A 25,317-nucleotide genomic window follows, 5' to 3' on the forward strand; every position below is an offset into this window, starting at 1 on the left:
CGTCGGTTTGGTTTGGTTGCGTGGGAAGACAATTCTGTACGGCATCTGGTGTTGCGCGATGACGCGGTCAGACCGTGGTAACGCGATCGATCTCGACGTACCGTACAGAATTGTCGTTTTGTCAGCAAATCACCTCCTTGTCCTCGAACACGGCCGTATCCATCGAGCTGAGCGATTTCAGGCGCGTTTGGAGCACGCTCGTCCGTCGGCAGTTTCGTTTGATTTTTCTGAAAGAAAGCATTGGAGTGCGTGAGTGAAGGTTGAGAAAATCGGCAGCAAGCAGACGATATCAAAGAAATCGTAACAAGGTAGTAATAAATTCTTAAAAGAATGGTTTAGTAAGGAGAATTGCATATATTGAGGCTGATTGTGTAACTCTTAAGCGATAATCGTCGAAATCGCATTGGCTTCTGCTAGTACCTGTATAGATATCCGAATAGTCCGCAACATAACACCAGCAGAAGAACACTCAGTCCGGCCAGTATTTCCGCCGGAAGCCGTAACAGCGCCGAACAGTGTGTAAAAGCTTCATCCTCTCCCGAAGGACACTGTTCGATGCCATCGCACCAGATGGAAGCGTTCACGCAAGCGTTCAGATCGGGACAAAGATAGGGGCATTCTTCCTGTACTAAAGCTGTGTAAAAGAAGTCAAAGAGGAAGATAATTGTTGAGCATTTTGTCAAGAGTTCTTGCCATCACCTTCAACAAATCGCTTACCATAACTTGCTGATGTTCGTTTGGTAAGCTCCAGCCAACTAAATGCATAATGGCCACCGTCGTCTGGGTTGAGGAACTCCACCGAAACGACCCGTGATGCTTCTGTGCCGAAGAACGGATGCTTACGACCCCAGCCGGCACTAAACACCTCGACCACGTGCCGATGCTTGGTCTCTTCGGGCAGCGGACAGGCGGTCACCGAGATACCTTCCCCATTGGTTATGATGACGCGTGACTTAGTGTAACAGCGTATCGGCGTTACAGCGCTAAAGCTGGCGTTATATGCAAGCGGAGTCGCTGGATTGAATTTCCGCAGGAATAGCCCTTTCAGACGTATATAGAGATACCGATCGTACGAAGGTTCAATCAGCCATGGGCGGTTACGACATTCGATCTGAAAAAAATGGCAAGATGAAATGTACTACCGTATACTCAGACAATGATGTTTTGGTACTTACATCGCCCGAAGACAGGGTTACTACACCGGTGATGGCGTTCTTACGACGTACGTCCTTGCACATCATTGGACCCTTCACGAACTCGTACGATGCCTCAAAGTTGAGCGAATCGGGATCATCCCCATTGGTCATGTTGGCGGCACTGAAGTGTATCTCAACCTCGCGGCCGGTAGATGTGAACACGATCGGCAGGTAGGAATTGTTGGTCGAATTGCAGACACATCCACGCGGAAAGAGAATCGATTCGTGCCAGGGACGTTCGAAGATCTCGACCCGGGCCGTACTATCGCCGAAGCAGTACGATCGACCCGTGTCGGGATCAACGCGCGAGTCGCACGTCCGGTTACCGGTCATCGCACGATTAATCTCGAGACGAACACGTTCTCCACGTTGTGCTTCGAAGCGATAGATGCAGCTGTAATTTGACGGAAAACACATCGTTACATCAAGATGTCATCTTTACCCACCCGAAGCTGATACTCACTGTAAATGTTTTGCTCCACCGCGGCCGAAAAGGAATATGTTTCGCACGCTGCGTATAGGATGTGGTCCTTTGCGTTCCATCTGACTGCTGGCGAAACGCCGATGGCATTCATTTTCACTCCCGATCGCGGTACCGTCCTGCAGGAGATCGACAAATTCATACCGCAGCGCAAACTGTAACGGACGAAGCACGGTCGAATCGGACGTTTTAAGCTCCAGCGTCACAAAATCACTGCTCGAGACGTAACTCTCCGACAGGGTGCATGGTCGCGAGCTGCTCATATTGAGGATGCCGTGATCGCAGGATCTCGGCACGGAGCCGCGACAGTACCGGGCGATGATGTTGGTCGTATTCGCACCGAATCGTATGCTGCTGCGTTGTGTTCCATCTTTATCGGTGGTGAGACTGAAAATTGGATGACAGCTTGTTAAGTGAGTTGTCCTCATGAACGGATTAGGGGAAAGATTCATCTTACCAGTCGAAATCCTTACAACTGGGCACCTCTCTAAGAGGTCCATCCCATATCCTAAGCATACCACTGCAGTCCTCAGTCCGCTGGTACTGCAGCAGCTGTTCCTCGGTGGCACCGAATTCAGGTGCAAGCTCGAACTTCATAACGGATATCCACACCTTGAAGCGAGTCGGTGAGGTGGAAAGCGCACCAGAGCGGCGTGGGATGTTAATTGCATCCAATGCGCGAGCTTCAGTACCCTAGGAAAACATTGGTTTGATTACTGAAGGCTACCACTGGTTTTGACAAAGAGCCTTATTATTGCACTTACTTGCAGATGGTAGAGACAGGTGGTGTTGGGAGCTAGCGAATGTAAGGGATTCTGTAACACACCGTGCCCAGTTCCTCGGACCCAAAACTCGCAGACACGCTTACTTTTCGCGTACGTCGGAGTTTGGATGTCAACAAAACGTACCGAGACCTAAACAATAAAAAAAACCCCGTGAGAAGATAGTTTGTGAATAGGGAAAACCATCGTTTGGATTGCTTGAACATACCTCAAGTTGAAAACCATGCAGCGAGTGTCCGCTGGTTTGCGGCGTATTGAATGTGCCGTACGGTGATGTGGTGAACTCTACCAGCAGCTCCGGACCGCTCGAGATGGCCTGCGGTATTGCTTGACCACCGCCGCATATCTTCAAAATGATTGGATCACGAGTTGTGTACCCATCGTAGACCGTAATGTAGTCCTGTAAAGGTGAAAAATTAAATTCCGAATGGAGTCATGAGTAGGGATTGAGTGCTGAGAGAGGAGCGTAGCTAAGAGACGATACGCGCACTCTACTTAGATTAATGACAGATTATAGTCGCTTAGAAGAAGCGATAGTAAGACAGAGAGTGAGAGAGAGAGAGAGAGATCGAAAGAGAGAGGGGGAGACATAAGTTCATGATAGTGTACTTTAAAATATGTGAGAGAAAAATAGAGAGAGATAGAGGCGAACGAAATAGTTTCTATTGTCGAGTGCACTTAGAGGGTGATAAAGTTTTAGTAGATGTTGTAGAACTCTACCGTGTCGACATATCTAAAAACAAGGCGGAAAGAAGACTAACTCTTCAGTCATCTAGTGGAATAAGGGTTTGTAGTCTACACAAAACCCCCAATTTGAAATAACACATTCGTGGGAGGGTATAATGCAGGATCTATAGTATGTTAACTACAGAACGGAATAGGTTCAAATTCTAGGTAAAACATTGTTTTTAGTAGATTAATTTGAAGTTTTTCGTGCATTATCTCCAATTTGATTTGGCCAATACAAAGGTGCGTTTTGTAATGCAATTTTCTGCTTAAACTTACACATACGGACACTGGGGATTAGTTTGCTACCTTAGTGACATTTCTAGTACTATGAGCGTAAAATCAGTAATAATCAACTGTGTAAATTTTGATGTAACAAGCATAATTGAAATACTAAAGCGAATTGAATTCTTCATTTTACAGAGCTCTCCGTGCACAACCGACTGTAACCGATGACACTAAACACAGATGGAGCAAGGTGTCGTAAAGCTACTGAGGGCTAAGGACATTAAACAGCACCAAGATGAACGGTAAGTAAATCATGCATCGTAATGTTACAATTCAATTCTGTTCGGGTCAGTGGAATGCGCTTGCGGTGGGCAATTCCATTTAGTGGGCGGACATACGCCAACCCAACGTTGCCTGTCATTCGATTAGTTAGTCCTTGAGCATAAGGAATGTCTCGTCGCAGTGTACGGCATAACGGCGTGGTTGCCATGTGCTCGGCTAATTAACACGAAGCCTTGAAGCAATAGAACAATACAATTAATTGATGAAAAGCTGGGCCGGATGAAGTCGATCGATCGTTGGTCGGATAGTAACCGAGCGCTCTACTCCAGCAGTGTGTGGTGCGGCAGGAACTTTGTCCGGATTCGTTTTGTATGACTGTGGGAACAACCTCAAGCACTTAGGTTAGCAAAGATCAAAGTGATTTGAATGGAACGGGTTTTCTGCACTGTACTGCACCTTTGAAATGCATGGGAGGGTAGGCTTTATGCATTTATCTGTAGCTTCGCGTGTGTACACCGCAGCATGGATGCTGTGGGTACAGTTGGGACTATTGATTTCGAGATGACAGTTTCTCTGTAGCCTGCACAGGGTATAAATCTATTCGGCGGACATTTTGGTTCCCCTCATCGCGTGTATGTTCATCTGGTCGATATTAATCACGAATCGAAAGCGAAATTTCTACTGCACCGTTAAATTTATAGACATTATTTACGATCTGTACCGGGATCTGTACGAGTGAAATGTCCCACGAGCCATCCAAATGCATATCACCAATGGGCAATGGGTGGCACTCGCGGGAGTTATTCTCTCGATGGTGTAGATTGCCATCAGTGGCTCGTGATGTCTCGCTGGAATCGATCAAATATCGATGCCCTGTTGCGATGCCGTGTGCTGGGGTCTACCCATCATCACAGCTTTTTTTTTTCCCAGGGCCACTCAGACTTCGTCAATCTCCCCGCCAGAAAGTGACAGATAATGAATGCCCGATAATAACTAATAAAAACTGCTTACGCTGGAGTATGGTGGCGTCGAGACGGTTGTCACAAATCGTGCCCAGAATTTGTGTTGCTCCGGGCGGAGGAAGCGATGGAATGGAAGACGTCCCATTTAGATGCGAGCTCCGACGTTTCGATGTGATGTGATCCAGACGGGGTGTGAGATGAAATTTTTATCGATCGATTTCATTCCATTCCGCTGGGATATTTGGGTGGTGATTTTTACAATGTGCTTTTATTGTGCGAGCTGTCGCATGCCTTCCGGCCATCCGCCGGTCGAAACCTCGCCTGTACGCATGGTGAAGAATTCCCGTTCGTGACACCTTCCTTTGCGCTTTATTGCCGTGGCTATAACCGCCAGCAAAGGTCCTGACAACGTCCAACACAAAAGAGTTGGCAAATGGAATCACACTTCACTTTCCCTTCCTTTTAGGCGAATCTTCTCCACGGCGGGAGTGAAGATATCCTCTTATTTCCGTTACCCGAATGAAGGTTATCAAACGGTTTGGAGGTGGCGCGTTTGCAACGTTATCCAGCTCGTAAAACTGCTCGTATGCTGTCCGAAAGGGAATTGCACTTAAAATGTCTCATCCACTCTGCGGTGCTTTGAAATCGGTTTACAATGCTATTGTAAAGATGGTAGCTTTGTACCGTACAATGTAGAGATTCTATGATGTGCGGTGCAATTAAGCTCATCATTTTTTGAAAACGCATCTTAAAATCGCTATAAAATACAGCTGCCGTTTCCAGCTTAGACCCAGCATGGTTACCTCCCTTATTTTAATAAAAGAATTCATAATGAAGTTCTGCTTCAGCACTTCAGTCGCTTACGTACGTAATGTGTTGATAATATGCAAAGTTTTGGGATTAGATTCGAAGAGTCTTTAACGCACCGTCAGAACCGAAATCGCAACATGTCTGTTTTAACTGGGCTGTGCCTGGGTGGACATTATGATTCCAACTTTGCAGTGTGGTGTTCCTTCTTCCACATTGTCCACTTGACATCTTCCCAACCGCAAAGCAGAGGCACAAGAGGCGACAGTTAGTGAAAGATCGTATAAACCCTGGAATGTAATGCTTGCCTAGGCGCGATGTAAAGCTCTCTCTGGGGCTTTTACCGAGCCCGGGAAAGATGGGCTGTGCAGTGAATTTACAATTTTAATGAGCATTATGTCACACCCGCTTCATGCTGTGTTGTACCACGGTGTTGTAGTCGGGCGGGTTGTATGAAAGTGTTGCATGTGGTTTTTTTTCCGCTCGCTTTTTCAAACAAATACTCGAACAGCAACAACATTCACGGCGAGTCGACGGATGTCTTTGGTCGCGGTCCGGGAATGTGGCGGATGTGGAAAGCTCGTTTCACGTTTCATTAATTTACGCTTCATTTGTCAACTTTGAATGGGCGACATTTTCAACAGGAGACATAACGAAAGCAACATTGTATTTCACGGCTTCAAAGATCTGGGCAAACCGTCGTGATGTGGGTTAGAATGATTCGTTGTAGTTCCCTTGGAAGCTTGGAAGAATGTTAAAGTGAAGAATTGAAATGTCGCTTAAGTGAGTAAGTTCTCGTTTCGAAACAATTGCATTCATATATTTTGTTGTTATGTTAAATCTCTCTTGGTATGTATTAGATGTGGCATGATGTTCATAAACCTTGCAATCAGATTAGATTTCAACCCATGAGTTTACGTATTTTGAAAGCGTCGTCATCACTATGGGATCCCCTTTGGTCTTTGTAATGGTCTTGGGAATAATAAAAAAAAAAACTCTATTTAGGTCATCATCATTTTATGATACTTCGATTTAATGCTTTGGCAAAACTATTTCAATCTTCTGCTGAAAATTCAAAAAATAGATTGGCAAAACTATTTCGAAATTGCTTCGAACCTCAACGAACAACCCCTTTTGCACACCCATCGGATCGCTAGTGATTTGCCTCATTAAAATAAGGATCAAACTGGATGCTAATGCAAATGCAAGTGTGTGAGTCTGTGCATGGTCTGATTTTTGAGGTTGGCAGAAAGATTAAGTGCTGTACATTCGTTCCACACGTTGGTGGCGTTGGTATGGATGATCCAAAAGAGCGAAGAAGAGCAAGCACGGTTCCCCACACCATGGAAAGTTATGCCCACCGTTCGCAGGATTTCCACTGCTGGCAAAGTTGTTGGGTGACCTGCATAAATTATCCCGTATCATTGAAAGTTTCGTGTTTGTGGGAAGGTTTTGGGTTTGGGCTTTGAAATAAATAGTCACGAGGCCCGCCAATATCGCTCACTTCCGGTGCGTAACGCGGGGAAATAAGTACTGCCAAAGTTTGGTATTGTTTAATTTTTTGTTGTTTGGTTGCTTCCCCTGCTGCATGTAGATGCTGAAGACGCTCGCCGAGAGAGTTACGCCAAATTGGAAAGCATATAAAATTGAAATTAGCTCTTAAGCCCACTTCAACGCGCAGCGGAGCATTGCGTCTGCTGGGTGGAGCAGTTCCACCCCGAAACAGAGCAAAGTGATGGCAAATATGGAGGAATTAGCTACGAAAGAGAAAAGCTTTCGACGAAATTAGAGCCGAAGCACAAACACAAACAGAACGACGCGAGAGCAGAAAAAAATCACATCTGATTCAGCCTTTTTTGTGTTTGGTTACTTTTCCTCTTCTCAAAATAATAATAAAAAAAAACATCCCTCTTTCTGTTAATCTGTTCGGGGAGATAACAAAAAAATGAAACTGCAATGGGGTAGAGAAAAGATCAACAAGCACGATCGATGGCAAGAAGAGTGGCTGAAGGCACAGAGAGAGAGTGAGAGGGAAATCACTTCAATTTCCCTCGAGACAGAATGTCGTACAGGCTAGTTTTTTTTATTCCTTTACGCAGGCAGAAAGGGAAGAAAATCCACATAATCAGAAAAGTAAACGAGCGTGTGGTAATGTGAGCTACAGGGGGAAAAAATACAATATCTTTTGTTACTTTTGCTAGACGCTTCGGCTCGGAACTTTACTTACTGCAACAGCAAAGCCGACAATCTTAAGCAACGTATGCAAATGTCGTCGAATTAACAATTGCTCACACATTCTCATACGCAATTGATACGTGAGACATGGATGGAACGGCAATTAGACGAAAATGTAGAAACATTTTGTTCCATTCCCCTCCGTTGTATCGCTTGCCAGCTCAGAGCAGTTAGGAATGATACCTTCGCTTGTGTGTTGTGATTGTCATCTAGATGTTTGCTTCGTTTATGAGGCGAAGAATATTTAACGGAAAATTTATATCAAGGTTTTAATAAGGAATTATTTTTTTCATTTAAAGTTTACGTCATAACATAAACTGCATGTTGCACGACTAGGAGCGGCCCGGTGGCATGATGGTAGCGGCGCCGGTTTTCACACGTACGGACCGTACCAAAATCCCATCCGGACCCGTCCCCCGTAGCAAGGACTGACTATCCGGCTACGTGGCAGGCATGACCTAGTAGTAGTAGGTCGTTAGGCCAAGAAGAGAGAGAGAGAGAGACTGTTTGACGATGGAACATTTACTGCCAATGAAACAATCTTCCCAAAAGTTGGTTGGCCACGTTTGAGAGTACAGAAATCAAATTAAACTCACGATACTACTCTATCTTCGCGGTTCACGATTCGTACGAGAGGTTCGAGATTTACGCGTGCTTTGTAACATCCTTAAACACGATCCACTCCGCATCGTTACGCATCATCATCCCCGCTGTACAATCTTAGTGGAAGAACCAGCGCTAAGAACGCATCTCCCGATCATGAACTTCCAACACAGCTCGATTGCTCGGAAGTACCGTAGTCCGGGTTATTCGGTAAGATGAAAATGAATAATGCATGAACATGTATCGCCTCGTCGTTGTTGCCTTACCTTTCGTATGGTAAGCACTGTGGACGGGAACGTGTATGTACAGCCATACAGCGCCACCGTTTTACTGTGCCACCTAATCTTCTACACCGTTGTCTACCGTTGTACGCGGTGCTTAAGATGGATAGGTCTATTCCGCTTCTGCTTCAGCTTTGCTTCTGGATCAACCGATTTGAGCTGATTAAATTAAATGAACTGTTGTTCGGGGAGGGACAAATGGGTACGAGAGAGGAAGACAAATCCTTTCCACGTCGGTTTCCCGAACGCGACGAGTGGTAAAAGGGCCGAAATGGAGTCCGTGATTGAGGGGAGGATTTTTTTGGGGTGGGGAGGGGGCCCAAAGGGAAAATGAAACCGAGTCCGGTCGGCGCGTGATTAATGCCACGCTCTAAACGGGACTGGGATTTGTTTCCGGATCGGTTCGGTATGTTCCACAGTTAGCTTGCGACTCGACCGTTCTCAATTATTTCCTAATAAAGTGTCGGTCGGCCATTTGGCGTCGCTCGCAGTCCGGGTGGACTGGAATCTGAGTAGTTCTGTGTAAATTGGAGCAATATGAATATTTAGTAACCGCAGAAAATGGTCCACTGCCGAATGTGGCGTTAATCCCTGATTTTTCCCCGGGATCCTCCGGAGGAGGATATAGCGGAGTTTTATCTAACCATAATTTTAGGAAAACGCTCTTAGGATTGTTGCGGTGAATTTATTTCTGTGAGTAAAGATACACCGAGGCGAAGCGAGTGATGAACCGAAAACGTTTACGGCTCACTCCTAGATGCAATTAATTTGATTAAGAACCTCCACATGTACGCACCGGTCCGGATTCCGATCTAGCCTTGGGGAGTAAGGAATTGGTGCTTTGCTTCCCTTTTTGATCGAAATAAATCTTTATAATCGAGGTTATTCGAACGTTATTGCCCATTTCGGTTTATCACTGGCAATCGATAGCTGAAGTTCGTTTGCCGCAATAGACTGAAATGTTCGTTTGAAGGTTGCTTAACTTTAAACATTCCTGCAAAACCTGGCTGATGGAGTTAGAGAAGTATTGGCGATGGTTGATAGATCTGTCTGTCAAACTTCAGATGGAGTTGGGATAATTTCCGTAAATGTACACTTCAACCCATTGTGCACCGTGGCCGTCTTGATTGATTTGAAGGTCCAACATGACATCGTCAAGGTCAGGACTTCAAGAATAGGTTCATCAGATTCGTATCGTATCTACTAAATCGCAAAAGTTTTGACAGTGTTGGTGGAGTCCGTTCGCCTTAATGATACTGAACAACTCACTGCTTAAGGTCGTTTGAAATTTTGTATCTGTGATAAGACGAACAATCAATAATTAATCACTAACAATCCATCTCGATTGCAGAATTTTCAAGAAAATTTTTATAAATTAACACAGTATATTATAGAACCATGAAAGGCAAATTGAAGAAAAGTTTAGTTTTTGTTATACCCAATTGTTATTCAAGCAGAGCGTCCTAGACCAAATGAAAAACATCAACTTCACTTAAACGCGATGAAATCCTACGAGCAACGCTCACTCTTCCCGGTGGGAATTTTAATGAAATAATTTACGCCACGACGATATCCTGGCACATGATTGCAGAAACATTGCTGTGCTTTAATTTAATTTAAATTTTCCCTGTTTTCACCGAGAGTGGCTTCGTTTCTGAATTTCATTTTTGCATCGACTGTAAGCGCCGCGATGTACTTCCCGGCGAATGAAAAATGGATACCACAATGGGTACCACCCTAGGAGCCACATGCTAGACACACGAGATCGCTATCGGCAGGGTGCGTATTAACATCGTGTACTGCAACAGCACCGCCTAGCTAAGATAAGACCCGACACGACACTTTCACGCACACGACGGAAAGGAAAGTGTACTTAGACTGCACGCCATTGTCTAGTGCTAGTGCTGCCTCCGAGCTGGAGTAGGTGGCGAAAAAGAAATAGGACAAAAAAAAAATATCTAACTTAAAGATAAGGGAACATACAAACGCTTGGTAACGATGTGAGCGAAGGTGGAGAATAAAAAAAAACTTTAAAGACGAGTGTTTCTCTTCCGTGCGCGTCTATTGGGAAATTGAACATGACAGCTTACGACGACGACGATGACGGCTAGGTGTGTACAGGTACTAGGTTTTTGCCGCGAGAGGGACAATAGGTAGAAGGTACTTACACACACGCAGCATTCCTTCCCCACAATCTGCTGCAACGCTTTGTTAGCGGCGGTGAGATTACATACCACCGTCGTTCGGTGTTCCCTGTTGCCGACTGGCCTGGTTGCCGACTGGCTGGTGGAATTTAATGCTGCTCGCACAGGAAGATGTGGAGCGATGCAATATGTGTCTGTTTTTTTTTTTGTCATGTCCATTTCCTCTTATGTGATATACAGACTTGCCTGCCACACGTGTGTGTGTGTTGCATGGTCGTATCAAAACCATCAACTGCTTGAAAACGGTGCACTTGGTAGGTTGATTTATGCGCGTTCGTCTAAGCTCCATTCCACCTCCATTGCCGGGGGAAAAAGGCAAAGAAGCACCTCCAATGGATTTCATTTTTCTACGTACTCGATACCGTGGCAGACAGAGCGAACGACGTCAGGGCAATACAGAGAAGCATGATGAAATGTAAAATAAATTAGCCTTCATCAGCATTCTCTCTGCGCTGAATGTGTGGCAGCGGATGGTTGCGTCTTCCCAAAAAAGACGACCGTGGTGATTTTTTAATTTTCATAACCACCTCAACCGTCGGTCCCACGAGAAACAGGTATCATATCGGTGTCCTGTACACCCTGTGTACGGCCAGGATGAAGACAAACCATACCCGAGCCGTGTGTGTCTGTGTGTGTGCTTTTGGAGCAATTATGAAAATGGAATGTACTTCGAGTGCTTTTGATGGGTTTGTGCCGGGTTTTAGTCAGGTACGCACGTCATCAACCTTCACACAGTTGTAAACAATTGCTTCAAAGTGATTTGCTTATTATTCATTGTAGGTTTTTTTTTCTTAAAGCAAATGGTGGTATGAGATAACAGCTTTACTCAAACAAAACCCACACGACACATTAGTCAAATTGTGTGCACGTATGGTGGTAAATCAATATTTATTGTGATGGTGCCGTGGCCAGAATGATGTGAAGAGGACGCTATCAGTTCTATACATAAAATCATGCAGTGAGATGTTGACATGTAACAACACTTCACTAGTTGCTATCCACATTTTCGTGAACGATTATTAAATCTATGTAACCAACCACATTAAATACATCCAGATATCTAACACGGAAACATGTGGCAGTGGAGGAGCAAAGGGTGAGAAAGAGAATGTTTCATGAAGAACCAAAATCCAAGATGTTTAAGGTGCAATTATAAGTAGAGGTATGCTACAGTCTCTGATGGCAGGTGGGCCATGTATTCAGATACATTTCTTTAGGTAAGAAAAATAGGAAATCCAGTTTCTCCCCTTTTTAAAAGGTTTGATTCCAAAACAGTACGGTAGTAAAGTAAAACCAATTTTGGGAAAAACAGGTGAATTTAAAAGAAAAAACTAACAAAACATGAGAAAAAAACACATTCATACACATTAACATCAACAAGGGTGTGACAGCTAAAAACTAACAGCTAACTGGGAGGATTTGTTACTAGTGATCGTGGGAGATTTATCGTACAGGCACTTTCAATAAAGTAGAAATTTCAAGAATCAAAGACAATGTGTTGTGAATAGTAAAAGTTTTTTTTCTAAATGGACAGACTTGCGGGTGGAATTGAAAGCCTCGACAAAACGTTAACAAAGTGAACTTTGGCAGCTTGAAAGGTTTGCAAAGCTTATTGCTTGGTAATCTAGAAAAGGTTAAGAGCAAGATATGCTTGTGAAAGAGTAAAGCAGCAGCTAAGCAATAACAGTGTCAGAAACTTAAACACACAAAACAAAGTAAAGCAAACACAGCAAAGAGGAAAGAAAGAGCAAACAGAGTAGAATGAAAAAAGAAAGAAGCGCACTATCGCTGTCGTTTAGCTTGCTCTGGTTTTTTTTAAAGGTTTCGTTTGTTAAGTTTGTGAAGTAGTACTATGAGACACAACATTACCGTAGATTTCCACTTCGGATTCGTGCTGTCCTGTTTGGCGTTTGGCATTAGGCGCGCAAAGCATTTACGCAATAATGAGTAAAACCGCGATGTTTTTGCGTCGCAGTTTGTTGCATTGCATAATAATATCGATGACAAGTGATGATGATTATGTGTACGAGAGAAAGAGAGAGAAAGAGAGAGACATAGATACACATGAAAGTACAAAAAAACAGAGAAAAACAGAAAGAGAGAAAGAGACAAACAAATGAGAGGCAAAAAGACAAATAAAAAATTGAATAAATGATCGAAACAGATTCAAACGAAACAACGCAAGGGGATTGAACAAATGTTTGCGAAACAACCACAATGGCGCAGCTAATGCTAAGGAGCAGCGGCAGTGTGAATTGTTCCGAAGTAATTCGGTAGCGTTTTTTGGGGGTTTGTTTCCTTGTTCGGTGGAACACAGCATTGAAGGGGTTTGGGGGGGGGTAGTATACAAAAAATGCACCAATGGATTGCCAATCGGAAAATAGGGAAGGAGATGTTTAGAAAAACAAAAAAAAAACGTTTCGAGGCTACAATGCGACAATGGGGACGAAACGCTTTTTTTTGTTAAACAATACAGTATAGTTTACAGAATAATTTACATACGCATTCAGCTGGTAGTACTGAATGCTTTTAATTTTACAGCAGTTAAGCACCAAAGAGATTTTTGCAACGCTGCATCTACTTAACGCAAATATATGGAGGTTTGTTTGATGGTTTTGTTTTTTTTTTCCTCTAAAAGCTCTACCCATTCCTGTTACATTTGTTTTTATGTGTGGGAAATGTTTTACAAATTAATACATTTATACCGAACGGTAAAATGGACAGTTCTACACAACTGTAAAGGAAACTCACTACACACGCGTATAATCTACAGAATGGCGACTGAGCAGCACGAGGTACGATAGAAACACATTTGCATTTGTGAATGTTTGGTTGTTCGTTTTTTTTGTGAGTGTATTAATTGTAGTGGTAAGAGTATTATTTATTGGTGGTGTCTACTTGGGTTTTGTTTTTTGTTGAATATCATTTTTATATATAATAAACGATCCATTTAAAGCCACTTAAACTCGGAGTACACGCAGTGTAATAAATCGATGGCTCTACTTTCAACTACAATGGAACACCGTTTATCCTACACTATCCGATTCTTCACTAGCTGGATAAGCGGATAACATGGTTAAAAAGTATGTCTGCATTTCTCTGATGTATATTAGTGTCAAATGTTTGGTAGGGGAGGAGTTTTAAGTGTACATGGTAAGGTTTCATTAACTTTGGTTTTTATTGTTGTAATAGAAATTTTGTTGCAGGAGGTTTCATTACAGGCATAAATCGGATTTGCCGTTGCAGAATGTTACATCTTGTTCTTAGTAACACGGATGATTCATTGTCCGATTTAACGGCACTGGGATAAACGGTGTTCCACTGCATAATATCGTTTACGCTACGCATTTAATTTTTGTTGTGTTTGGTTTCATCTAAGTAGTTGGAAATCAATTTGCAAAAAAACGTGTAACTTCTCATAAATAAATTTAAATTGAATAAACAATTAATTGGAAAACCAAAAAGGTTATTATTGAACTCAAGCAATATAAGTAGCTTCGAAAAATGATAAATGAAAGGATAAATGTATAAAAAGGTATCGGTACCAATTGCTAGTACTATAGTACTTAGTGATTGAAATGAAATTTATTATAATGGTTGTAAGGCTTAGTTTTGTATTATACTATTGTTTTTTTGATTTATTTCCTTCTGTTTAGTGTACTTCTGTGTAATTACGTTGTTTGTTTGTCACAGGATGTAAGGATTATTGAAGGATTTTATTTGGATTTTTATTGGAAATGGAGAACTTGTAAAGATACTTTTCTTTTTTTTTTTAATTCTTATTCTTTTTACTGAACTCATATCAAGCACCATACCATGCTCACATAGAACGCTTGTCATAGTGTTTACCGGGGTGATTTCGGTTTGTATTCCACCCTACTGCTACAAATGTCATACAATAAACAATAAAATTGCCCAGCCATGCTCCCAGATGGAGTAAAAAAAAAAATAAGCCAACAACGAAGAGGGAAAACTTTTTCCCAAACCGGGCTAACAAAATCCAATATCAAACGGAAAGTAGCAGTACAGTTAATACGCAAGGAACTGTCGTAAATTTCACGGTTTTCAAAACTTTTGCCGTGAACCGACGGTGTTTTTCATCGTTTAGTTTTGGATTTGAACAAAAACAAAAAATTGTTCTAAAGGTTTCAGTCAGTACTGGGTGGGTAATATTAATATTGTTTGCAGCCTGTACAACGACACTTTTTACGCTGGTGAGCAGTAAAACAACCGATTTGGGAGCGCTGGTTTTTATGTATAACTTTACACGTTTGTTGACAAACCTGGGCAGGCAATCTCGTAACGAATTTCCAATCCAAAAGTCATATAATTGTTTTTGCAATTGTACAGATTTTTATCCTTCATGTACCAGGATAACATGTTGGCCGTGATTAAATCGTTTCTCTTTTTGGAATCGCCCGGTGGTATATTTGATATACACGACAGGATCGGATCAAAATCCCACCTGTATCCAAGACTTTCCAGCTACGGGTTTGCTTCTTGACAGCTGTGTCGGTACAGAAGAAGACTTACATCGGCTCTCTTTGTGGGCATTACCCTTAAGAAACTAAAAAATAATTTGATTACTTTCACCATTTAATGAATTACCTTGTATTATCTTTTACCCATAATCACACTCGTAAAATCTATTTATCTAAACGTGACGCCAAAGCACCCAATTACAAAACGTATTCCCAAGATAACACCTTTTTATATCTGTTTGAGTTGTAAAACGTACAACGTGGAGCGTACTTTACTGATCCGTTGTACAACGACCAATAACTTTTCCCAAATAGCTTTTCATTCCGTCGCCATTTGCTTTTTCAAGTTGGCATTTGGCCATTCATAAAATATGTTTGCCACTGACAATCGACAGTAAATCTTCCCGCTCCCTGTTTTGTATGATCATCGATACGTTAGTAGCTTTTTTAAAACAAAGTTTTATTGAAATATTTCAATGTCAGAATCGTGCAAGCGGAAAGCAAGTCGAGATAGTTGACGAGCCGGGGATGCTCATTCCAACCCATAAACGGTGATATAAAAATGAAGATAAAAAAGGTCCCCAAGTATCCGACCGGCAAGTAAAAGAAAGTAACAAGGGTAGCCGAGTGGCCACCAATCACCTTCAGGCCGGTATTGAAAATAACTCAAAATACTTGTGCTGGGAGTGGAGGATGCTGCTACCACCACGGATGGTGGTACTATATAATGAGGAATTCTTTATTGGAACAACCTTCCGTTCCCGCGAGGCTTTTTGTTTTGTTTTCTATCTGGAAACCAATATCCCACGTGCTTCCGAAAGCCACAAAGTGTACAGTGCAGCAGCAGTAGTAGCAGCATGTTGTTTTATTGTCTTTCGGCCCGCCTGCTGGGTGGGCTCGTTATGCGATATGGTTTGATGTCTGGCATACTTCTTCACCGTACCTGCACCGTACCGCACCAGGACCCAGTAAGGCTTTCATCTGCAGGTAATGGACAGAATGGCAGTATGTGGTCGAGGTTTTGGTCCCTTCGGGGCATCCGGGATGCATCGAACGAGTGTACCATCAGCCGATCAGTGTGTGGTTGCACCGGTGCATAGTGCTTTAAATATTCATAGCATATATCATAATCTTTCAATCCATTCTTCCCACCAATCCCGGCCCGTGCGCTTCTGCACCCGCAGTAAAGAATGCTTACAACGTCCGAAACACGACGTTCTGGTGTTGTGCGAACCCTTTTGGCCGGGCAGTGGACCCGTGCGCTGTGCAACATGCGGGATAATAAATTTATGTCACTACCAGTCTTGGTGCCTCGGTCCGTGGGCCGATTTGGAAGCATTGGATAATGACGGTGCTTCCTGACACTAGCGTGCACAAGGTAAATATTGATATCTACATAAATATATCCACCAAGTGTATGGTTGGGTTTTTCTGCTTTCGTTGTGTTATTCCGTCCAAACGTTCCCGGGCTCCAGTAAGGTGCGCAACTGGTTTAACGAGCTGGCAAATAAAACCCACCCGTGCTCTAAATCGGTGGAAATAATTTATCGATAGTTGGAAAACTGCTTTCTCTATCGGCCCCTTTAGTTTCTTGCCCTTGCTTGCGGCAGTCCCCGTTTTACATCTTCCACATCCTCATATGGTGCACCGAACCGGTATCGATTTAGCAAACCGAAACCTCTCCCCGGTTTCCCATCTGCATACCAAAGGGGACGCCACGCCTTTGGGGGGAAAAAAGCGTTTTCCACTGAACCGGAAACCCCAGAAACAAGGTCATCCTCGGTTGCCTGGCCTGAATAAGTTAGCAAAGCCGATTATAGGGCGTGAGACAGTTATGATATCATCGTGACCAGCATCACCACACCATCATCAGTGCCGACATCGTCATTATCATCGCCGGGCTCCAAAAACAGGGCAACATGCAAATGCAAAATTGCAATTCTACGCAAAACTCGGCCAGAGACCGGGCGTTTGCGTCGGATTTGCCCGGGAAGGGTTCAGGGAATGGGAGCAACAATTTGAAGGTCATTTGCAATTCGAATTTCGTATGTGTCGCACATAATGGTTGAACGATGAGTGGAACTTTGGGGCAAACAGCGGAACAAGGACTTAGGGATGCATACATTGAAAGTAAAGTTGTTTTCCATAAAAAAAGTGTAACATTGAATGTTCATCGCTGTAAAACTATTTGAACTACCTAACTATGTATAATTTGGAATATTTTGTTTGCCGTGGTGGCGTTTTGGTGGTATTTTGTTTTAAGATTTTTAATTATTAATCATACCTATTTTGTTAATTTCCTTTATCTTTTCTTCTTCTTCTTCTTCTTCTTTTTCTTCTCCTTCTTCTTTTTCAACTTCTGGAGGTATTGCACTGTCATTTATAAACTTTTTTGTTAGTTAAGTAATTTGTTTGCATGTTTGATTTCTTAATTATGGTTTTGTTTTCTTCTAGACGTTGTGCTAATGTTAACTATAAAAATTTAATGCAAAAAAATACAATCAATATGATCTTTGGCTACAAATTGTTACGCAAATAAATGGCCCTATTCATGCAGAACACACATTGTACACAGGACTGGCTTCCGATGCAAAATTGATCATCGAACAAAAATGTTGCCCCGTTCTTGCGAAACAGCTGTCTGGCCTAAAACAGTGTGTTAATATGTGATCGCACAATTCATGGACCATTTCATAAAATATGCACAATCCCCAGCTGGCCGGTGGCAATCCCAATGCGCACTTCCGCGTCCGGTTAGTTTCGGAAACGGTTTGAACATGTTGTATCCACATCGTCGGCCCTCGTGCGCGGTTCCCCGCAACCGAATCTGCATGATTTAGACCGAATCATCGAATGTGTGACGTGTCGGAACGATGATTCGCATGTTTCTAGTCATTGGCCCCAATTTCCTATTCACACTGGCGGTGATGTCCGTTCTGACCCAGATTAATGCACGCCGGTTTTTGAAACGCTAGCGATCGAACCGTCTATCGGTATGAAAAAGGGTTTTCTGCTTCGGTTACGTTGGGCGAGTTGTTTACCCTGCTTTTGTTTCTTTTTTTGTTGCGTGTGCTGCTGTGGGTTGGGAAATCTGTCAGGACGTTGCATTAGTGCCGAGTTTACGCGAATACGCGGTGACCACAGCAATGCGCTAGACGCTGCGTAAAAATGCATCGCACCCGGTCCGCGGAACGCAGCCATCGATCACGCGTAACTCCATCAGTCGATGTATTGTGCTACCGAGCAAAGCGGTGAGAATCGTTGCGCTTTTGGCTGAAAGCTGCTGTCAGCCGTTTCGGCAAGTGCTACACTCTGCTGCGGATGTGTACTCGCATGTCAAAAGTTCAGAACCTTATCGATCAGAAATATGCGTTTACCGTGGTGATGGGTATCGGAAGAAGACAGCTCACTCACTCGAGACTGTATTTATGGAGTTCTTTGACTGAAATGAGTAGTTTCCGGCTTTTAAGACACATCACTTAAATTTCTTGATTGTGCTTCACTTTCAACTAGGAGTTATGTGGAGTGTAAACATTATATATGAAATACATCATAATTTAAGTGTTAATTTATATTTCTCCAGCAGAACTTTTTTATAATTCCCTTTACGCAAGTGTTAATTTAACACAATAAACAAACTCTTTTCTATTCAGACAGGATTGTAGGTCGATGCCACTTTATCTATTTAACACTAGAACTACCGGACCAGTCCTTTTGATTGGAACGCCTAATTTTAACTACAATAGTTTTTAAAGTTAAACAATTCTTTCGTAGTTTAAGCTTGACATTTACATGTCTATTATGAGGTATGAACAAAAAAGTATTGGAAAACATAATTTCGATAATTGTTATCAAAGTGTTCATTAAAATAAACCGCTTGATAGCTCAAGTGTTAACAGCTTTAATTCGAAGCATTAACTTTTTTTAGTGCTTGAGGTGAAATTGTTTAATACATACTAGCAGCGAGAAATTATTTAATATATCCTGATGATTGTATTGAGCACACACAGTCTATTTAAAAAAGTCTTTCCGTGTTTCAAAAAAATTACGGTCTGGTATGGATTTGAAAAGAATTAAAAAAAGAGCTTTACTATTAGCTTCTTTGACGTATGTAGACGTCGTAGAATGAAAAAGACGAGTGTCCTACCCGAGAACAGACAATGAAGGCATTTTACCTCGCCAGCGGGTGGTTAATCAATAGCGGCTTTCTAGCTATCTTGTTTAGTTTCGTTCAATTTTTCCACATCCAAAACAAATCTCGCACCGTACAAAGACGCCCAACGTACCGATCGGCTCCAGAAGGAAAGAATCGCTTTGCCAAAGTCCAACCGCTCCGCGCGGAAGATAATAGATGGCAGGAAAAGCGGCTGAAACGGTACGGTATATCGCCTATCGTTTTCCGGTTATCCATTGTTGGCCGCTGATACAGGAAATCTTCTCATCACACTAACGATCAGAAATGAGCGCTGGCAGTGCTGGCTTCATTTTGCCAACGTTAGCTAACTCCTTAATTTAGGCCGATACACTCAAACACACATTCACTCCCCCCTGGGCGGTGAGTATTTCAAATAAAGCCTAAATGGAGAGTCGTGTCGTAGGCGGAAGGAGCAGATCTGTTTGATTAATGAGCTCCATCGGTTTAGTACGATACAAGAGGAATTTTCGGTATGCTCGGTGGTGAGCATTTTTGTTGTTCTTTTTTTACGAATGGAAACCTGTTTTTGGCCGGAAAAGGCAATATTGATAACCCGATTTGATTGTATGTGGGGTAAGAAAAGTGCTGTTCAATCGGACTGAAAGATGGGTTTAAAGAAAAACGTTCCTTTTGGTTCGGTATTTAATTGAGCTTAATTCGATTCGAAAATGAGCAAATGAGCCGATGTTAAAAATTAAACAGCTGATTTTAATATTGTTCAACCTAATATTGGTCAACATTACTGAAAAGAGTATTGCCTTATTTCATAAGAGTTTTAATTTTCAGTTTTACTTTAATGTACCATGTTTTACTTCCCACCGATTTGTAGCAAAATGTTACTTTTGTTTAATTATTCCACAACGTAGCAAGTGACAATAAATCTAAATTACAATCAAGAACTGTATAAACAATCACAATACAATTTATTTTTCTCCTCAAATCTACCAGCTACATCCTGGATAAAGGTTTAAAGGTTAATAAAATAACCAAATAATATAATTCGTGTATTGGAATATCCAAGTTCATTGTGACAGAATGTTAAAATTATGCTTTGTCTCCAAAAAGAATAGCAATTGTAAAGCGATGATTCATAAGCGAATTGTTACAGAAATACTTCTGAGCTACTTCATTCCCGCTAGAGATTGAAACTTGCACCGAACTTTTAATAGTCTAGATAACAAACTAGAGAAAGATAACATGCAAAAAGCACAAGATAAAGGCTCGAATACTAAATTCCATAGAACATTGGGAAAAGTTCCACCAAGTACGTTTAGTCGATGTAAATAGCAGGAGTGTTAGTTATTTGACTTGGTTTTATACTTCTGATAATTTATTAGAAAACCATTGAAACTATCTATAACGATCTCTTTTATCATTTCCAAACATTATGTATGTTTAGCAAATAAACTTGTACAATTTTTAAACAATAAAAAAAGCTGTTTAACCAAAGAACACCATTCAGTCATTGAAATTTGGCAAAACCTCTCTAGTATCGTACTAAAAGTTAATAACACCGTAAACAAAATAGAGCTCCGATGGCTTATTTGTTTATTAAAATAATTACTAAAAGAGTTGTTAAATAGAAACATACGATAAAACATCAACAGACAATTGTTTAATAGCAAATATTGCACCGTAAAATGTATTGTTTTGCCATGTGACTTGTTGTTCCACCAATGCCAACAAAGTGTACGACATTCGCCGCCGGTTGTCTTGCTACAAATTACAGTTAAAGAGTTTACTGCCCCGCTCCTTCAACATTATCATAAAACAAAACAATACACCATGCTAAACCTCCGTCTTTCCTGGTACCTGGTTGGGGTTTGCGTTGTTTTTCTCCCCCAACCGGAACCGGAAGGATGGAGGGATTGTGTGTGTTTGCTTGATTTACGGAGACCCTTTCTTCTGCGAAGGAAAAGGTCCGTCCATTTCACCTTTGCCTTTGTGTGTTTTTCACATCCAGTGGAGCGATTTATTTTTCATATTCATCTCATTAATGGGGGTTTGACACAGCGTGGAAGTGGAAGAAGAAAAACAATACACCGGAACTTGGGAAGAGAATAAAAAAAAACATTTCTCCACCCAACTGGATCAGTACGAAAAAAAAACAACAACAACAGCAAGCTACAAAACGGAAAGTGTAATACATTGCGTTCACTTTCCCTGGCACGTGGAAAGAAAACGGAAATGGCACATCGAAATAAAAGGGTGAACAAACAGGAAACGAGTTTGTATAAACATTTGCCTTCAGGTGCCGGGTGCGATGCAGGATGCATTATGCAGCTGCAACGATCAACGATCGGTGGTGGGTTGCATTTTTGCTACGCTCCATCACCATGCTGCAGGATGTAGGCGAATGGATGAAAATGCAATAATAGCGCTCTCGCCGTTGTACCGACGTGTCAAGCGGATACGACGCAATGCAAAAATTGCATCCGCCAGCATCCGGCGTACGTCCTGGCGGCGTATCAATACGTGGGGGTTTGTTTAAATAGGCATCCATCGCACCATTTTCCCATCGCGCATCGTACGCAGTGGTGCTGTTTGTTGGCCGATTTTTTCGCACCTTTCGAACGATCGTAGTGGATGGTGAATATTGTCCCATTCCGATACGAGCGAGTGTCGCACTAGCCTAGCCACGCTTCACAGGTTGTCCCCCAACGGTAAAGGGGCGGGAAAACATCATGCGCTACGATGAGCAACTTTTTCCTCGAGCGAATATGTGTTTCCCAATGATGAGGATGCGACCTTACTGCCACACGGTCCACACTGAATCGCGCAACCAAGTATACCGAGTGTGTGAATATTGTTCACCCGGAATAGGCACATTGTGGTCAACAGCGAATGCAAGTGTGTCCCGTGTGTCCCCGTGCCATCCGTGGCGAGGGGGTAGCTTCATCCCCCGAACAATCCATTTCCGGACTTGACACGGTGATGTGTGCGTGTGTAGGTAGTTGGGATTGGTCCCTGCTTTTTCAATTTAGACATATCCACTTTATTTTCGTTTTATCGATTCCCTTTGATAATATGCGGCTTGGGAAAAGGGATTAGGAAAATGAGGTCGCTGCTAGGAGAACCGGGCAGTGTCTGCAACTGCACCGAGCTGCATTCTACGCAGTGGGATAAAAAAAAAGAAATAAAACGAGAAACGAGGCTTTGTGTTTGTTGTTTTGCATATTTTGCTTACGCTGTATGTGTATGTGGTCATGTGGTAGTGTGCGTGTGTGTTTGTGTGGAAATGCAAATCGACGAGCTGACGAACTGGGAAGCGGAAGCTCGTTCCAGTCCACATCGCGTTTGACGGGGATTTTCCGTTTGATTTTTCTATCTCATTCGCACCAAGACAGTTTCTGCGACGCGATTGTGAGTACGTATGAGTCTACTCACTCCCCCCGGGGGGAAAGGATTCGATCAAATCGATCACTACGATACTACACTTCTAAGGGAGCGGAACGGGAACCGGGTGGGCGGTGTTTATTGGATGCCATCCGGCCATTTCAACGTACCTGCACGCTGTCACATTCGTTCCAAGTTTGGAGGCGAGGTTTGTGCTTTTCTTTCTCATCTCCCCGGGCGGCGTTCGAGGTGGCACCGGCCGATGCCTCGGTCGATATCCACACGAGATTTCCCTTCGGTTGGCTGATGACGATGAACGCATGCTTACCTGGCGGGACATCGTGCTACAATGGAAGATGAACACAGCGGTGGGCGTTAATTAGTACGTTCATATTATGTTTTAATTATTGTTGTGATGCGTATGCTATGTGCCACTCGAAACAATTACTGGTAGTAGGATGTTTTCGTTCTTTGAGTCTTAATTTGAGGTACTGCGGACCAATAGAGCCCTCATACTAGTATGCGCTCATCGGGGAGTTTTAAGGTTTTTGGAATCGTAGAGAAAATCTACCAACCAACTTAAACAAATAGCGAAGTCAAGACCAATCGTTAATTGATTTATTTTCTTTACTTGATTATTGATTATTTAATTTAATATTATTAATTTACTTATCAATGTTTTTTTCTTTTCATGATGTACATAATAACTTATTCGCTTATTCTTTTTGTTTATTCATTTGTCTATTGATTCATCAATTCTATTTTTACTTATTTACAGAGTGGCATCGTAGAAGTGATAAACTTTGTTTATGTAATGAAATTGAAACCGGTTTGATTTCTCTACGGAATCGATTTAAAGCACATGTGTTAGTACTACATTTGCATTTTAATCCATTTATTTCAAAAATTTCACCTTTGCACTTGATAACAGCCTGTAAGCGTCTTTGGAAGTCGTAGCAGGCCGCACGCACAATGAAGCCACCCTGTGTATGTTCATTTGATTGTTATATAATATTGTTGATATTTACAGAGTTTCAATGGTGGCTTACTGTTGTTTCGAATACAAGGAAGAAGGGAATTCAAAGCTTTTTTTTTGGTAATTCAAATGTCAAGATGTGGATATCTTTTTCATGTTGTTTTAAAATCAATTTTGTTCTGTTAAAGGCTCTGTATCCTACGCACCCTTCCTGTTGGATGTAGTTGTATGCGAATTCAGAAAGCTTTATACAGTTTGTAGTTTTGTTAAAGCACGAAGAAGGTGTGAGAACTTTACATCTGCCAATACATATTCCAGTTCAACTTAAAAAGAGTCCAAGAACGGCTATAACTTCGTGATAGAAGCACGAAAACGCTGCTAAATAGTTCTCGCTATGATTAAAACGCTAAGGTTTTAAAGGATTCTATTCGTTGAAGAACTAATTAATTGCTCATTTATTATGTTTTGATTGAAACACATTCGTAGAACAAATATCTATTAGACTTTCCTATAATAATATTGTCCAATTCCGAAACTCAGAGCTAAATTAAGTATTTGCATAAATAAAAGATTAAATAAGTTTTGATTTAGATGAGGCTTGATATGATCGTGGTAGATAAACAGTATTTATAGCTATGTGTTCAAAATGCTATTTGAGGTCTTTGTCAAACGATTGTCATTAAGATTACTTGATGAATCTATTTACAGAATGAAATATAATAAAACAGGCAACCGATTTTGTATTCCAGGCCTTCCATAATGGTATGTAATCCGTCGTAATCATCAGCACCATATTTAATCCTAGTTTATGGCTGATGCTATAATGCTGTGTTCTGACCATTTCCAGCAAAGAAATTACAAACCAATGTTTGCTGGATGGATGGATGGTGTTTAACAGTTCTAACAGTGTAAAATATAAAGCAATAAAATAACAGCTTCAGTAAGCAGTTACGACCCTTTAGAAATGGCCATCCATTAATCCGTCAGCCCGATAAATACACCTCGGCACGGCAAGTGTCATGCACATTTAATTGAAGCAATGTTATCGCGCTGTAAAAGAACGTTAGGGCTATTTCTCCGCCGGGACCGGACAAAACGGCCGGTAAAGGTGTAGTGTAAGGATTATGAGATATTTTTCACCCGGAATGGGATTAGTTTTAACGCTTCTGTTTGTGCTTGCGGGGAACGCTACACGGCATAATCATTTTATTAGGGCCATCAAATTGTCACTCTCCAATGGTTGTTGTCATTGGGCTTTGGGAGAGAAAGGTCTAAATCAAATGTCTCCCGGTCGAGAAAGTTTCGCTCGTGGTACGAAATGTGAGGCACTGAGAAGCCTATCTTCAACTCATCGGCCCAAAAGCCTTTCGGGCCCAGCCCGGCCAACGAGCGTACCACAATCATAATCATGAGCATCGGATCATCAAACGGATTGGGCCTTTACTGATGCTGATCCATAATCCTGCTGGCGTTATGAAGGATGTCTGCTTCTGGGCTACATGTTCCGTGACATCATGTTTGAATGGGACATTTTTCCCCACA

General features: G+C 42.2%; 1 protein-coding gene across 1 annotated transcript in view; it reads right to left on the reverse strand.

Annotated features, from left to right (window-relative positions):
* Positions 1-121: 121 nt before the first annotated feature.
* Positions 122-25,317, reverse strand: part of LOC128711164 (uncharacterized) — a 41,960-nt gene continuing 16,764 nt past the window's right edge. The window contains exons 6-15 of the mRNA XM_053806029.1: positions 22,970-23,143; positions 12,657-12,686; positions 2,668-2,859; positions 2,442-2,591; positions 2,135-2,370; positions 1,660-2,064; positions 1,176-1,590; positions 718-1,111; positions 421-634; positions 122-227 (exon numbers count right to left, since the gene is read on the reverse strand). Coding sequence (XP_053662004.1) covers positions 122-227; positions 421-634; positions 718-1,111; positions 1,176-1,590; positions 1,660-2,064; positions 2,135-2,370; positions 2,442-2,591; positions 2,668-2,859; positions 12,657-12,686; positions 22,970-23,143 — 2,316 coding nt within the window. The remainder of the gene's footprint in view (positions 228-420; positions 635-717; positions 1,112-1,175; positions 1,591-1,659; positions 2,065-2,134; positions 2,371-2,441; positions 2,592-2,667; positions 2,860-12,656; positions 12,687-22,969; positions 23,144-25,317) is intronic.

This window comes from Anopheles marshallii, chromosome 3 (genome assembly GCF_943734725.1).
Source record: "Anopheles marshallii chromosome 3, idAnoMarsDA_429_01, whole genome shotgun sequence".
Lineage (NCBI taxonomy): Eukaryota > Metazoa > Arthropoda > Insecta > Diptera > Culicidae > Anopheles > Anopheles marshallii.